This window comes from Glycine soja, chromosome 15 (assembly GCF_004193775.1).
Source record: "Glycine soja cultivar W05 chromosome 15, ASM419377v2, whole genome shotgun sequence".
In the NCBI taxonomy this organism is placed as follows: Eukaryota; Viridiplantae; Streptophyta; class Magnoliopsida; order Fabales; family Fabaceae; genus Glycine; species Glycine soja.
Genome location: NC_041016.1, coordinates 51,191,380 through 51,204,611, shown reverse-complemented (window position 1 = coordinate 51,204,611; position 13,232 = coordinate 51,191,380). Strand labels below are relative to the sequence as shown.

Genomic DNA, 13,232 nt, shown 5'->3' with positions numbered 1-13,232 from the left:
ATTTAAATTGTGTGCAAATTGTTCCAGCTAAGGAAGAAGTAGGAGCCAACTACACTATTGGAGACAACACACAACTGATCTCCTTGACCTCCAAGCCTCTCAAGGAAGAAGCAATGGTCAACTTCAAGCTCTATTTAAGGATGAAGAGACGTTGAAGCTCATTACTAGGAAGGAAATTAGGATAAAGAGGGTATACATCAAGAAGTTGTATTGCACACATACATACACACACATATCTTTAGCTTTTGATACTAGTGTTTCTTAGCCCATACTTTCTTGGATTTTAGAGCCAAATCCACTTAGACATAGAGTGTTTGTAAACATCTTCTCTAGGGGATCTTATAGATGAGTTTTTCATGAAAGATGTATTAGGTACGTGTTCTCAAACAAGACTCATTTAAGATAAGGAACCTCAAAAGAATAATCATGGGATTACTGCTTCTAAAGGTTGTGAGTAAGCACAACAAAATGCCATGTGAGTCAAGTAACATCTACTACTTTAGGTTCGAAGCTTGGATATGATTTTTGAAAGGATAGTCAAGGGGAGCTTGGGAATACAAAACTATACTGTGAAACAAATGCCCCCTTGAGTAATTGATAAACATAAATTCAAAATTTGAAAAACATTAACTGAAAAATTGAAAGTGAAATAAGGACCTTATTTATTGAGGAATTGAAAATATTTCCTCTTGAACATTGAACAATACATACCATTTAGTGACCGTATTAAAGTCGCATAAAATGTCTATATCAAAATTGCACTAAAATATTTGTTTATAAATTTACCTAAATGTGTTATACTTGGGTGGGAAAAATACCTATAAATAGATTTATAGATAAATCGATAGTTAAATTGTAAATTTATAGATACACTACTATTGCATCACTAAATGATGCCACTTTGACCTATACCTTTACTTTTCTTCTAACAATGTTAAAACAAATATAAATTAATTTTTTAAAAATGTAAGTCTTTATATATGGCACATATATGTCTTTGTTCTATTTTGGTAAATAATTTAAAAATAAAATTGTTTACTATATAATATGTATATTGTCTAGTTGATTTTTTTGTTACTATTTTATAGGCATGGAGTATCCATTGTCTTTGTTATTGATTAAATTCCACGGAAAAACTTAGTCGACTACCTTTAAGTTGGGTTTCTTTTTCTAATAATATTTTTTTTTCATTCATAAGACTTAAACTCAATACATTAGGCCTTGTTTGGGGTGATTTTAGTTTTGAGTTTCAAAATTTTAAAATAACAATCCGTCTTTAGTTTTAATTTAAAAAAATTTAAACCAATTTTCAAAATATGATTAGTTACAAATAAACTCATTTTGAAAGTTTCATATCATATTAAAATTAGTTTAAGAGTATTTTTATGTGGTGGAAATGACAATGATAATGATAATGATGTTAACAACGACGATAGAAGAAATACTAGTGGTGACCACAATGACAATGACGATGACAACGATGGTGGTGGAGGTAGTAGTGGAGGTGGTGGCGATGCCGATGGTGGTAGTAGTAGCGGTGTTGGTGGTGAGAGCCGATGATAGCGACAATGGTGATAAAAATTATTTAATGTCTCAACAATAATTATCCTCAATAAATGAAGACATCTATAATTTATAATAATAAAAAAGGAAAAATTACTTAATTGATACTTATAATTGCACAAATTTTATCTTTTAATCTCTATACTTGAATTCATCCTGTTTAGTTCATATACAAACACTTTTGGATTCATTTTGTTATTGCAATTACACAAACTTTACCATTAAGTCTTTCTTATTTTGTAAAAGGAACTAAAAAGTATCCACAAAAGTGGATGTACAAAGACAAAAAAGATAATTTTTAAATTTACTAATTAAAAAGATAAAATTTGTGTAATTATAATTAAAGATCAAATAAATATTTTTCCTAAACTTTATTTGTTTTTTTTTTACAGAAAATACACATCATAATCCACATGAGCATAAAATTGCATGTGCACAATATTTTTTCCTTGTACACACTGCCTCCTCAGCACCAATAAACAATCCCAATCCCACTTTGCGCTATCTTGGTGCGTACTACGGAAATACACACTAACCGACTCAGACTCTGTATTAGGTTCTCTCTTTTCCGCGAATCCAAATCTTTTCCCAACCCCTCCCTCTCTCCTATATATATATATCTCTCTCTTCCGCATTCCACCGTTCGTTCTCCGCGAAGACGGAACTACGCGGGTTTTCCATGACTGCGCGAACATCTTCCGTCACTCTCCCGACAAAATCACGATACGCTCTCCTCTTCCCCCTCTCCGCTTCTTCGCATTCTCCGATTCTTTCTTCCGTCGCGGATTTTGATACGTTCGAGAGCGGATTAGGGTTTTGATAGGTTCGCGATTTCGGTGGAGAAAGAGAGGGACGGAGATAGATAGATAGAGAGAGGGAGAAAGTGTTTGGTTAGGGTTTTTTGTTTGGCGTATTTCTTGTTTTGGAGATGGGGAGCGACGATCGGGACGGCAACCGGCTGATCAAGGCGAATTTCTCCGCCGACGGAGCGGTGAGGCTGAAGGAGAGTTTGATGGAGAAGCTCAAGGAGTTCATGGGGGATTATACGGACGACACGCTTGTGGTACGAACGAAAATTGTGCATTTTCTGGATTGTTGTTGTTGGAATGGTTTTTTTTTTTGAGGGCGAAGTGTGACGTTGATTGCGAAATTGTTTTTGTGAATATGACTGATAAATAAATTGGTCCCGCGGTGGTTTTCCTGTGAAGAACTAATGGTGATTTTGTCTTGAAATTTTTGTGTAGTGGTGTGTTGTTTGTGAATGCTGTGTGTGTTATGTGTTGAATGAGGGAGGGGGTTGTGTTGGAAAATGTGTGTAAATTGTTGCTTGAACGGTTAGGGTTTTTTTCTGCATGTTATGGCGTGTGTTTAGGAATATGGATATAATGTAAGGTGGGAGATGTTAGGGTTTATTGAAAAAAATAAAATGGAGGTCACTTGTGCATTAATGTTGAAGGCTAGCATATTTAATGTGTTTGAAAATGTGATGCAGGTTGTAGTGCATGCTAATTTCTTTTGATATGTGACTTCGTGTCCCTGGTGGTTGATATCATGATTTGGGGAAATCATAGATTTAAATTGCTAATTTCTTTGTGGGCAAATGCTACCAATGGTGAGCCCAAAAACCTTGATGTTGCAGTAAAATTGCAGTTGTGGACCATTTTTAAAACCACGGGTGATACCTTGATGCAGATACACTGTGCATTATGCACACACTCTACAAGTGTCTGTTTAACATGGTTGGACGTGCTCCAATGAGTTTACAAACACAACCTACATATGTTGGGCAGGAGCACGTGCATGCAAAATGAGCTTCATGTAGTTGTGCTATAACATGTGTGTGACATTGAACACACACACATCATTCAAGATCCTATTTTGAAAAGTATAGGTAATTTTTGGGGGAATTATATTTATGCTAAGATGAGGTGAGGTTGGCACAATGGTAAGGTTGCCTTGTGAACTAGAGGTCATGGGTTCAGATCCTGGAATTGGTCTCTGCTTGCAGGGGTAAGCATGCCATCCTCCCCACACCTCACTAGGCATGAGTTTCGTGTGAGTCTCATGCTGGACTGCCCCCTAATTGTGATATAAAGATTGTGACACGTGAGGAAGAGAGTGATAACTTAGGAGAATAACACCACAAAGCTAACCTTGGGAGAATCATGCCATAGATGCTAGCTATTGTACTTGGAAAACCCAAGGCCTTATAAACCCTACTCTAGAATCCCATGCCTCCATACTTTGAAATTGGATAATAACATCCCACCATGCTTCCATCCCTGGGGCCCATGCAGGTTGGTTGTGCACTAGCCGTTTGACTAGTTTTGTTGGGAGAATCACACCCCAAAAGCTAACCTTTGGAGAATCATGCCATAGATTCTAGTTGTTGTAGTTGGAAAGCCTAAGGCCTTATAAACCCTACTCTAGAATCCCAAAATGTGGGACATAAGTACCATACCTTGAAATTGGATCTTAACATCCCACCACGCTCAGATTGAATAATCTAGGATTCAGTATCAGAAGGCTTGAGTACGAAAGTAGCGCAGCCCCGTGCCCATGCAGGCTGGTTGTGCAATAGTTGTTTGACTAGTTCGGTTAGGAGAATCACACCCCAAAAACTAAACTTCGGAGAATCACACCATAGATGCTAGCTGTTGTAGTTCGAAAGTCTAAGGTCTTATAAACCCCACTCTAGAATCCCATGCTTCCAATGCGGGACATAAGTACCATACCTTGAAATTGGATCATAACATCCCACCATGCTCCGCAGCCTCGTGGCCACAGACTAGCCCTTGGACTAGTTCAGGGGAGCACTGCAATGCCAATGTCGTTACCCATGTTGCTCGTTTCCAGTTGGGAGACATGGTTGAAGCCTGAAGTCTCTGATACCATTTAATGAGAACATTGGGAAAGTCACATTGCAAAAGCTAGCTATTGTAGTTGAAGAGCCCATGGCCTTTTGAACTGCACACTAGAATCCCATACATCTAGTGTGGGACTCAAGTCTCAAGTACCATACCTTGCAATTGGATCCTAACAGCAGCAAACCCTCTAGTGAGAAAAGCAGATCAATAGAAGATAATCTGATTAACAAATAATATAGAGGAAAGTCATACTCTGCAATATTTTAGGAGAAACCATTAGAGAAGAATTTTCCTAAATAAATCTATTGAAAATTAATTTTGTTATAGTCCAATACTCCAATGGTGTTTTTTGATTCATGTGGCTAGCTCTGCCTAGTGATACAATTCTTACTTGTTGTTGCTTCAATGTTTAGCATTCATTTATGTTGTGCAATGATGTTTTTTAACTTCAGAATTTCATTTTTATTTGTAAGCCATTGTTGTTGTTGTCGTCATGTGGCTAGCTCTGCCTAGTGATACAATTCTTACTTGTTGTTGCTTCAATGTTTAGCATTCATTTATGTTGTGCAATGATGTTTTTTAACTTCAGAATTTCATTTTTATTTGTAAGCCATTGTTGTTGTTGTCGTCATTGCTGTGTACATATGAGGATATTGTATTTCTATTAGTAGATATGCTGCAGTGGCAATTACAATGAGGTATTAAAAATTTCTTATGATGAATTTGACTTTATTGAGTAAACTAACTTTAGTTTGCGCAATGACAGGATTATGTTATTGTGTTATTGAGGAACGGTAGGCACAAAGAACAAGCAAGGAATGATTTGAATGTTTTTCTGGGAGAAAACAGCGATTCATTTGTATCCTGGTAATTTGGTCTCTTTGATAGATAGCTTTAAGTTAATTTAATTGCAGCATATATAGTTTTTACACCCATCATTATGTGCTAACATGTATGCATATGTTGTTAACAGGCTCTGGGATCATCTGGATATATATTTAGATTCATATGTACAACCTGAAGCATTGCTAGATGAAGCTCCTAAAAAAAGGTTTATAGCAGAGGTTCAAGCTGGGGAGGATGATTCTCAGCATTTAAACTCACAGTCAGAAAGAGGAAAATCTAGTAAGTTATCTAGAAGTCGGCATAACAAAGATTGGAAAGGATTGATGAGGGGAGAAGCTGAATCACCTTCCATTCGAAGCTCTGTGGTTGACAATGCTCATTTGGAGCTTGAAGCCAATCAGGGGCCAAGGTCCCTATCTCCTAAGCCTCCAGTTCAGAAGAAAAGGGGCCGAGCTGATGAACAACCGAGGATGAAGGTTTGAATTGCTACAAATATTTGCTCAATTTACTGTCTACTCAGACATTATTCAACTTAAGTTCTTCCATTTGATTTCATCAGTTATCATAAGCTAATAAAAGTTGGGAGGTGTACTAACTGATTTAGTTTATTTTATTTTCATTTAATGTCCATGCTGTATACTTTCCTTTTAGAAAGATGCTTAGGTTGATGAAATATGTCAAATAGAAAGACATAAATTGCATTAATTTGAGCTCCTATATTTTATTGACACTCACAAGGAAGGATTGTACATGTTTTTATTTCCATCACCTAGTAATTGAGATAAATCAATATCATCCTTGTGCAAGATAAAATCACAACTCAGTTGCACTTTCCTTGTTAGCCTATTCTCCTCTCTATTTTTGTTTTTTAATGAGAAGAGTGCTAGGAAGACTCTCTCACACACTCTATTAGTTCAAATCTATTGAAAACTACAAAATGTAGAGTGAAAATCAATAAATATGATGCAAGACTCACAAAATTGTGTTATTTTCAATAAATTTCATCAAATAAGAAAGAGTGTATTCAAGTGTGTTTTCCTAGCATTTCTCTTTGCAATAGAATAACAAAGTGCTTATTGATCATTTGCTTTCAAACATCTAACTGATTAACTTCTACAGAGGGATGTTGTCTCACAAGTAAATATTGCTGCTCCACGGAGGCTGCTTCAATTTGCAGTGCGAGATGCAGTAGCGACTTCAAGGACAGCCACAGGCATGTCAGTGGAGCCTTCCCTAAAACGTCTTCGTTCTGTAGTTTCTACATCTGCTGGCGATTCATCTTTCGTTGAACGTCCACAGAGGATGCAGCTTGCTTCCAGGGTGTCAAATCCAATGGCTACAATGATTAAGGCTGTGGCAGAAGCTGCCGAAGATGTGATAAAGTCCAAGCCATCTGGAAGTGTATTTGATAGACTTGGTCGTGGTATTGATACATCAGATGACAACAGGCAACTTGAAGATAGTTACCAACATCAGGAGCAACATCATTTATTCCATTCTCAAAGAACTGAGTACAATGGGGGGTATGCTGCAAATACAACTATGGCGGGACATGAAACTGGTTATCCTTCTGATTCTAATTCAGACAATGAAGGGTTTAATGATATTAATGTCATGGATCATAGGGTGTCTGGAGCTTCTCAGATCAGCCCCTCTGTTGGAAACAGGGGCAACGATTCACTGATGGTGCAGTATAGTGTAGCAAAAAATGTTGATGATAGTTTGCGCCAAAAGCGGAATCGAGAACAGGAGCAACTTGCAGCATCACCCAACACATCTCATAAGATAGTGAATATTTCTGTTAATGTAAATACATGGAAACCTCCACAACATCAGGTATCACGAGAGGTTACAGAATTAGATGGTAATATAACTTTTTACAATGAAAGAGGAGATCCCAGATCTAGTACACGGCTGGTGAAGGAGAATGCCAGCACTCTAAAAGTTAGTAATGGGAATGTGAGTTTTCAATACTTGCTTACATTCTGTGATACTGATTTTCTGTTATGATTTAGGGTAAAATACATTTCACCTCCTTGAAGAATAGCTCGTTCTTGACCTACCTCCCTGAGCATTTTTTTTACACTTAGGACATGTTTGGATAAGCTTATCCAGAAACACTTCCAGGAAAAGAAAATAAGAAGAAAAACATGAAATGAGCTTCTCTCTAAGCTAAAATTAGGTTTATACATAAGTTACTTGAGAAAGCTTCTACAAGTTTATGTATAATCTAAATTTAGCATATGAAGAACCTCATTTCAGTTTTTTCTTCTCCCAAAGGTGCTTCTGGAGAAATTTATCCAAACAAGTATCACCTTGATAATTTGGTTTTAAGTGAAAATTTTACTCAGTTAAGTCAAATTGGGGGGGGGGGGGGGGGATAGAGGGTTCAAAACCAAACTAGATGGGGTAAAAAATGTATTTTACCTAAATATTAAGAAATATAACCGCCTAGATTGTTTAGCTGTACATCACTTTCATTGATATCATGTCATTTAACAGGCAAACCCTGCTCTTGATGTTCAGAAAGAGTTTAGCAAGGCTCACTTAACTGCTTCTGGTGAGTTTTAAATCTTCTCTACTGGAAATTCTTATTTTTGAGACATTCGAATATTTCATTTCTGGTTCTTGGTGTTTAAATTATTTATTTATGGTGAAGGGTTGTATTTATCATTTTACAGTGTTTTTTTCCTAAAAAAAAACAATATCTTTTGAAGATCTAGGGTATTTATCAGGTATAGAATTGATTGCATGCATCTTGTGTATTCTCAGGTTCTAATGCTGCTGGTCGTCCATCTGAAGATGTTGATTCCAGAACCATTTTTGTTAGCAATGTAAGAACTCTTACTCTTTTGTTCTTGGTGTGGGAGTGAAGGCTTTAGGGATAGGTAGGATTTGTTTGATTTCTGATGTTGGTTGTCACAGGTTCATTTTGCTGCCACCAAAGATGGCCTGTCTCGGCATTTTAATAGATTTGGGGATGTTTTAAAAGTGATTATAGTTACAGATGCAGCAACAGGGCAGCCAAAAGGGTAAGATGTGTCAGAATTTTGTTTTATTCATTATATATTCAGTATATCTTTTTGGCGAAGTTATATTGATTCACATTTAATTGAGCAGGGCAGCTTATGTTGAGTTCATGCGAAAAGAAGCGGCAGATAATGCATTATCTCTGGATAACACTTCTTTCATGTCAAGAATTCTCAAGGTATTTATCACTGTTTCGTTCTCTCAAGTTATTTATATTCCCATCAATTATATATTTAATTTGCTTCAGGCATTTTTCTCCTCCTTTCCCTTTCATTTTTTGGATGTAAATTTCTAGTCTCACTATTGATGTTTGTGGCACATATAACCTCATTAAATTAAGAACTTTTTGTTGGCTTTTGATTGCGTATTAGATTGCCCATCTGTAGTAATACCTAACAAACCTAAAGCAGTGTAAGTTTTATTTCTGATTTAACCCTGACTTACATTTGGCATCAAAGTGGGATTCTTGGAATTATATCCAGTGAGCTGATCCTGGTCAACTCCTGGTTAAAAGTAAAATCTTTAAACATTTTAACGATAGCGGTGCAATGCAAATGATAACCGGCACACAATGCAAAGTGCTACACCTCAAGAATCACCTCAAGTGCTACACCTCAATGCAAATGATAACCCATCTGTAGTAATACCTAACAAACCTCGAGTGTGTTTTGTTCTAATGCATAAAATGAGCTCACTTTTTTTAGCTTTTTAGCTAAAGACTAGATTGATGAATTAATTTGTTTTTGCAATTACTCATCTATTGTAGGTTATTAAGAAAAGTGCTACTCCTCAAGAATCAGCTCCAGCCATGGCATGGCCACGCATTGTTAAGGGTTCTCCATTCCCTTCTGCTAGGTTTTCCAGACATCCCTTTCCAAGAGGTATTCCTGGTGTGTTTAGAGCTCGACCCCCAATTAAACTGGGTGCCAGGAGCATGCAATGGAAGCGGGATGCTCAGGGATCAGGATCTGACAGTAGTACATCAGTGAATACCGGCAATGTTGCTGCTCCTGTTGGTCGTGGGTTCACCTACATCAGAACAGAATCTAAGCCAGAAGGCAGCTTGGGTACGACAACATAGTTTATTTCTTAAGATGGTGTTGGACTGCGATTTCATCAGAGTGCTTTTTCATGTCCGATGGCCTAAAAATTGGTAAAAAAAAAATTATTGATGTAAGAAGATGCCTGCCCTAAATTTTCGATTTTTTCATATGTACATGGAGGATATTTTATATCTAGGTGTCTATGTAGGTAAGTAGATGACGTTTCTAAAAAAAGAGGTAAATGACGTTCAATAATGTTTATTTTTTTATGTCATCGGTTGAAGCTACAGGGGAGGACATTGATTTTGTTAGAGTGCACAGATGAGAAGAATGTTGTGGATATGTTGGAATTATCCGTACATTTGAAGTGTGTGGATAAGGTGGATCTTGTGGTTTTGGTTGCGGGATAGCATGTTTCTCTGCAATTTTTTTGTCATGTGCTACCTATGAAAAGATTAAATAAAAAAAAAGGGGTAAAGGGGAATAGTTGAATTTCATTTAGACTGCGTAATTATCTTCACTGTTTCAGAACTTAAGGAAATTAAATATTTTATTCTTTCTGTAATTTTGCAGTTGTGTACCTGTGGTTGATGATGCTTCATTATTTTCCTTTCACAATACTTATATCGTATATTTTAGCCATAGCAATGTTAAGCATCCTTTGTGGAACCTTAATCAATTTTTCAGGGAAATCCTTAGTTTCCATGTTCCGTATGTCATAGAATTTCAGCATTCGCCTTTTTAAGTAGGATCCACCAAGTAAAATATGATCACAACAATTGGATTATAGCAATTTTTGTGATCAATTTGTCATAAAGTATCAGAAATTAAAAATTCATTGGCATAGACCAATGAATATAGGAAAATTCGGATCAATTTGTCATTAATATGGTAAGTGACAATACAGAAATTTTTTCATGTGTAATAATGGTCGAAATTCTTTTCATTTCTTTCCCATTCCATTTCTGTAGATCTGTTTCAAATTCTTGCAACAATAGCATCCATCTTATCTCAACTTTAGAATCTAACAAAGACGATAGGTAGAAGCTCTTTAATGGTAATAGTATAATTATCTTGTACAACATCCAATGTTATTGAAGTTCTCAATGCAAATCATCACGCATCATCATTAGTGGGAGAATCCAATCTAGTTGTTGGATGATGAAAGTGGTGGATAGAACCATGATAAACAAATTTCTTGACATTGCGAATTAAACTTAAAACTTTGCATCCTTTTGTAGCAAATTAGTTAATGGAAGGATAATCTTACTATTTTTTTTTTCATGAAATCTTATATATATTCATGGTTCAAGTTGATCAGAACATGAAGGTCATTCTATATATGAATTATGAAAGTACTAAAAGTGTAAACAAGGACATTTCATTAAATATAACAAATTGACTAAACATGTCATTCAGACTAGTGTGATTGACGAAATGCAAATTTAAGGATTTTTTTTATAATGTTGTCTAATGCAAGTTGTTGCCAATAGAATCTATCTGACCATGGTTCATCTAGTCAGTTAATGTAAAATTAAATTAAATTTATTTTATTTATTTTTTAAAAAAAATACGCAGATAGTATTGGATGAATAATATCTTATTTTAAAATCCAGTGGACCAACCATTTAATCAATACTTTATAGATCAAAATTAATTAAAATGTTATAGAATAATTTCACATTTATTTGTGACTTTCAAAATATTTAAATTATAAAAATTATCTTGAAAACAATAAAATAAATAATCATTTCTATTAGTGAAGTAAATGAAAAAGTTATAAAATTTTGAAATTTTAAAAAATATTTGTGGATAAATAGGAGAGTATTTTATAATAATTATAAAAATATTTAATTTTTAAAAATAATTTTATGGATGGATTGGATATCCATTCATAGAAAGAATTTTTTAACGAATCCATCCATATAAAGTATTAACAAATGAATTGGACTAAAGGGATAATGGATAAAATGATTTTCAATAAATTTTTAATTCATAGTATAGATAATGGATTGTTTTTAAATCATCCATACAATCTCAATAAAATGTTATCCAATCCATCAATATGACAGGCTTACCAAGGATTAATTCAATAATGAACCAAATTCACTAATTAAATGAGTAAGCTCTTCATATTTATCTTTAAACTCTTCAAAATCTACCTATGAATATAGAGATGTGTCATATAAGTATCACATAATTAGGAGTGAAAATACACTAGGTCGAATTAAATCTTACCTGAACTTGGTCTAACCTGTTTTATAATTTTATAGTTCAGGTCAAGGCTTATTATTTATGATGGAGTTAGTTGTTAGGCCTCACCTAACCTTCATATGTTATCTGTCTTGTGAGTATTTAAAGGCCTATTTAATGTTAGGCTTAATTATTTTTTTTAATTGAGATATACTCCTTTTTCATATTGCTACTTATCAATTTTTTTTTTATTTTGTTACCTCATGTTTCTAGTTATGTGATTTTGGTATCCTCGTTAGTCATTAAGTGATAACATAGTAGATAAAATATCATGTTATTACTTTCAATCATCCCATTTAATTTTCACATATTTATTAATTTTTTAATAAAAAAATTGTTGCTAGATTAAAAAATAAAAATAAAAACAAAAACATTTTTAATTGATACACCACGTGTGACTAAGAGACATCCTGCTAAGAGGAAGAGAGGCATCCTTCTACCATTTCTGCGCTTGTGCCCTAAGGGAGTAGATCTGCATAGATTTGCCTTTTGTCCATTGATGGTTAATCGAAAGAGTGCAATGTGTGGGTCGTCATCACACACTAACAAGAACTCGAGGAAGGGTTTTTGTAGATGCCCATATTGGAACATAAACAAATGTCGTCTCAGTTTATTTTTGTTTTGTGTTGTAGGATACTAGGTATTGTAGATTTTTTAAGTGGATTCCAAATTCTATTGAGGAGAAGATATTTTCTGATGATGTGAACAACATTTTCTACAGAGGGGAGTGATTAGGTTTGGTACATTGAGGAGAATGAAAAACTAAAGTTGAGAATTGCTTCGTTAGTTAAGGAAACATAAGCAAATGTAGAAGAAATAACAGATCTCAGGAGAAAAATTGCAAAGGAAAGAGAAGAATGTCGTGAAGAAGCTTTGAAGCAGAAGATAAAAATTTGAAGGAAACAAAAGAAGCTTGCTATTGAAATGAATAGGGTGAAGCTGTTAGGTTTTGTACTTGTAATCCTTTGGTTCTTCATACTTTATTGACCACTGTAATTGCAATGAATGTTGGTAGTGTTACAAGAAAGTGATTTAATTTGTAGGACTGTAAAACTTAGATGGTTGGTGTTGGTTTTAAGTTAGAATGTTGTGGTCTTAAATTTGTTAGGTTCAGCTATACAAGTGACAATGATGTATTTGATGTAATTGGGTTCATTGAATGGTATGAGTTTATGTTTTGTGCATGATTATCTCTGAATTTGTGATGTGTCAATCCTTATCTTAAGTCCCTTGTTACCATATGTATTTGTTTTAGGTACCTTTAATTTAATCTTTTTTGGATTTGGCACCTAAAAATTTCAATTTTTTTTATTGAAGTACCTGCATGATCTTGAAAATTTTAGTCAAAGTCTCTATTAGACAAATGAGGCATACTAAACTAAACAACATCTTTAATAACACAAAACTGAATCCATGTGGAATTAATCATGAAGTCACATTTTAATTCCAAATGGATAAATATATTGAGTGATAAAAATGAAAGAAAATATAAAAAGTTAGAAACTAACATTTTAAAATCGTTACTTCAAATAGTGTTTCAAAAAATGATTTTATCCAATTTCCTAGTTACCTTTTATAAATAAATTATGATTTTATTATTTTTCGATCATTCTACACTTTTTTCAACTAC

The 13,232-nt window shown here is 34.5% G+C and overlaps 1 protein-coding gene across 1 annotated transcript; it reads left to right on the top strand.

Moving 5' to 3' along the window:
- The first annotated feature begins 2,056 nt into the window (after window positions 1–2,056).
- LOC114387506 lies at window positions 2,057–9,846 on the top strand. The gene is made up of 9 exons (XM_028347704.1): window positions 2,057–2,626; window positions 5,197–5,297; window positions 5,404–5,752; window positions 6,396–7,235; window positions 7,779–7,836; window positions 8,049–8,110; window positions 8,202–8,308; window positions 8,397–8,484; window positions 9,073–9,846. Exons 1-9 carry the CDS (start codon window positions 2,492–2,494, stop codon window positions 9,385–9,387), a joined length of 2,055 nt encoding a protein of 684 aa, XP_028203505.1. The 5' UTR covers window positions 2,057–2,491; the 3' UTR covers window positions 9,388–9,846.
- Window positions 9,847–13,232: the final 3,386 nt, after the last annotated feature.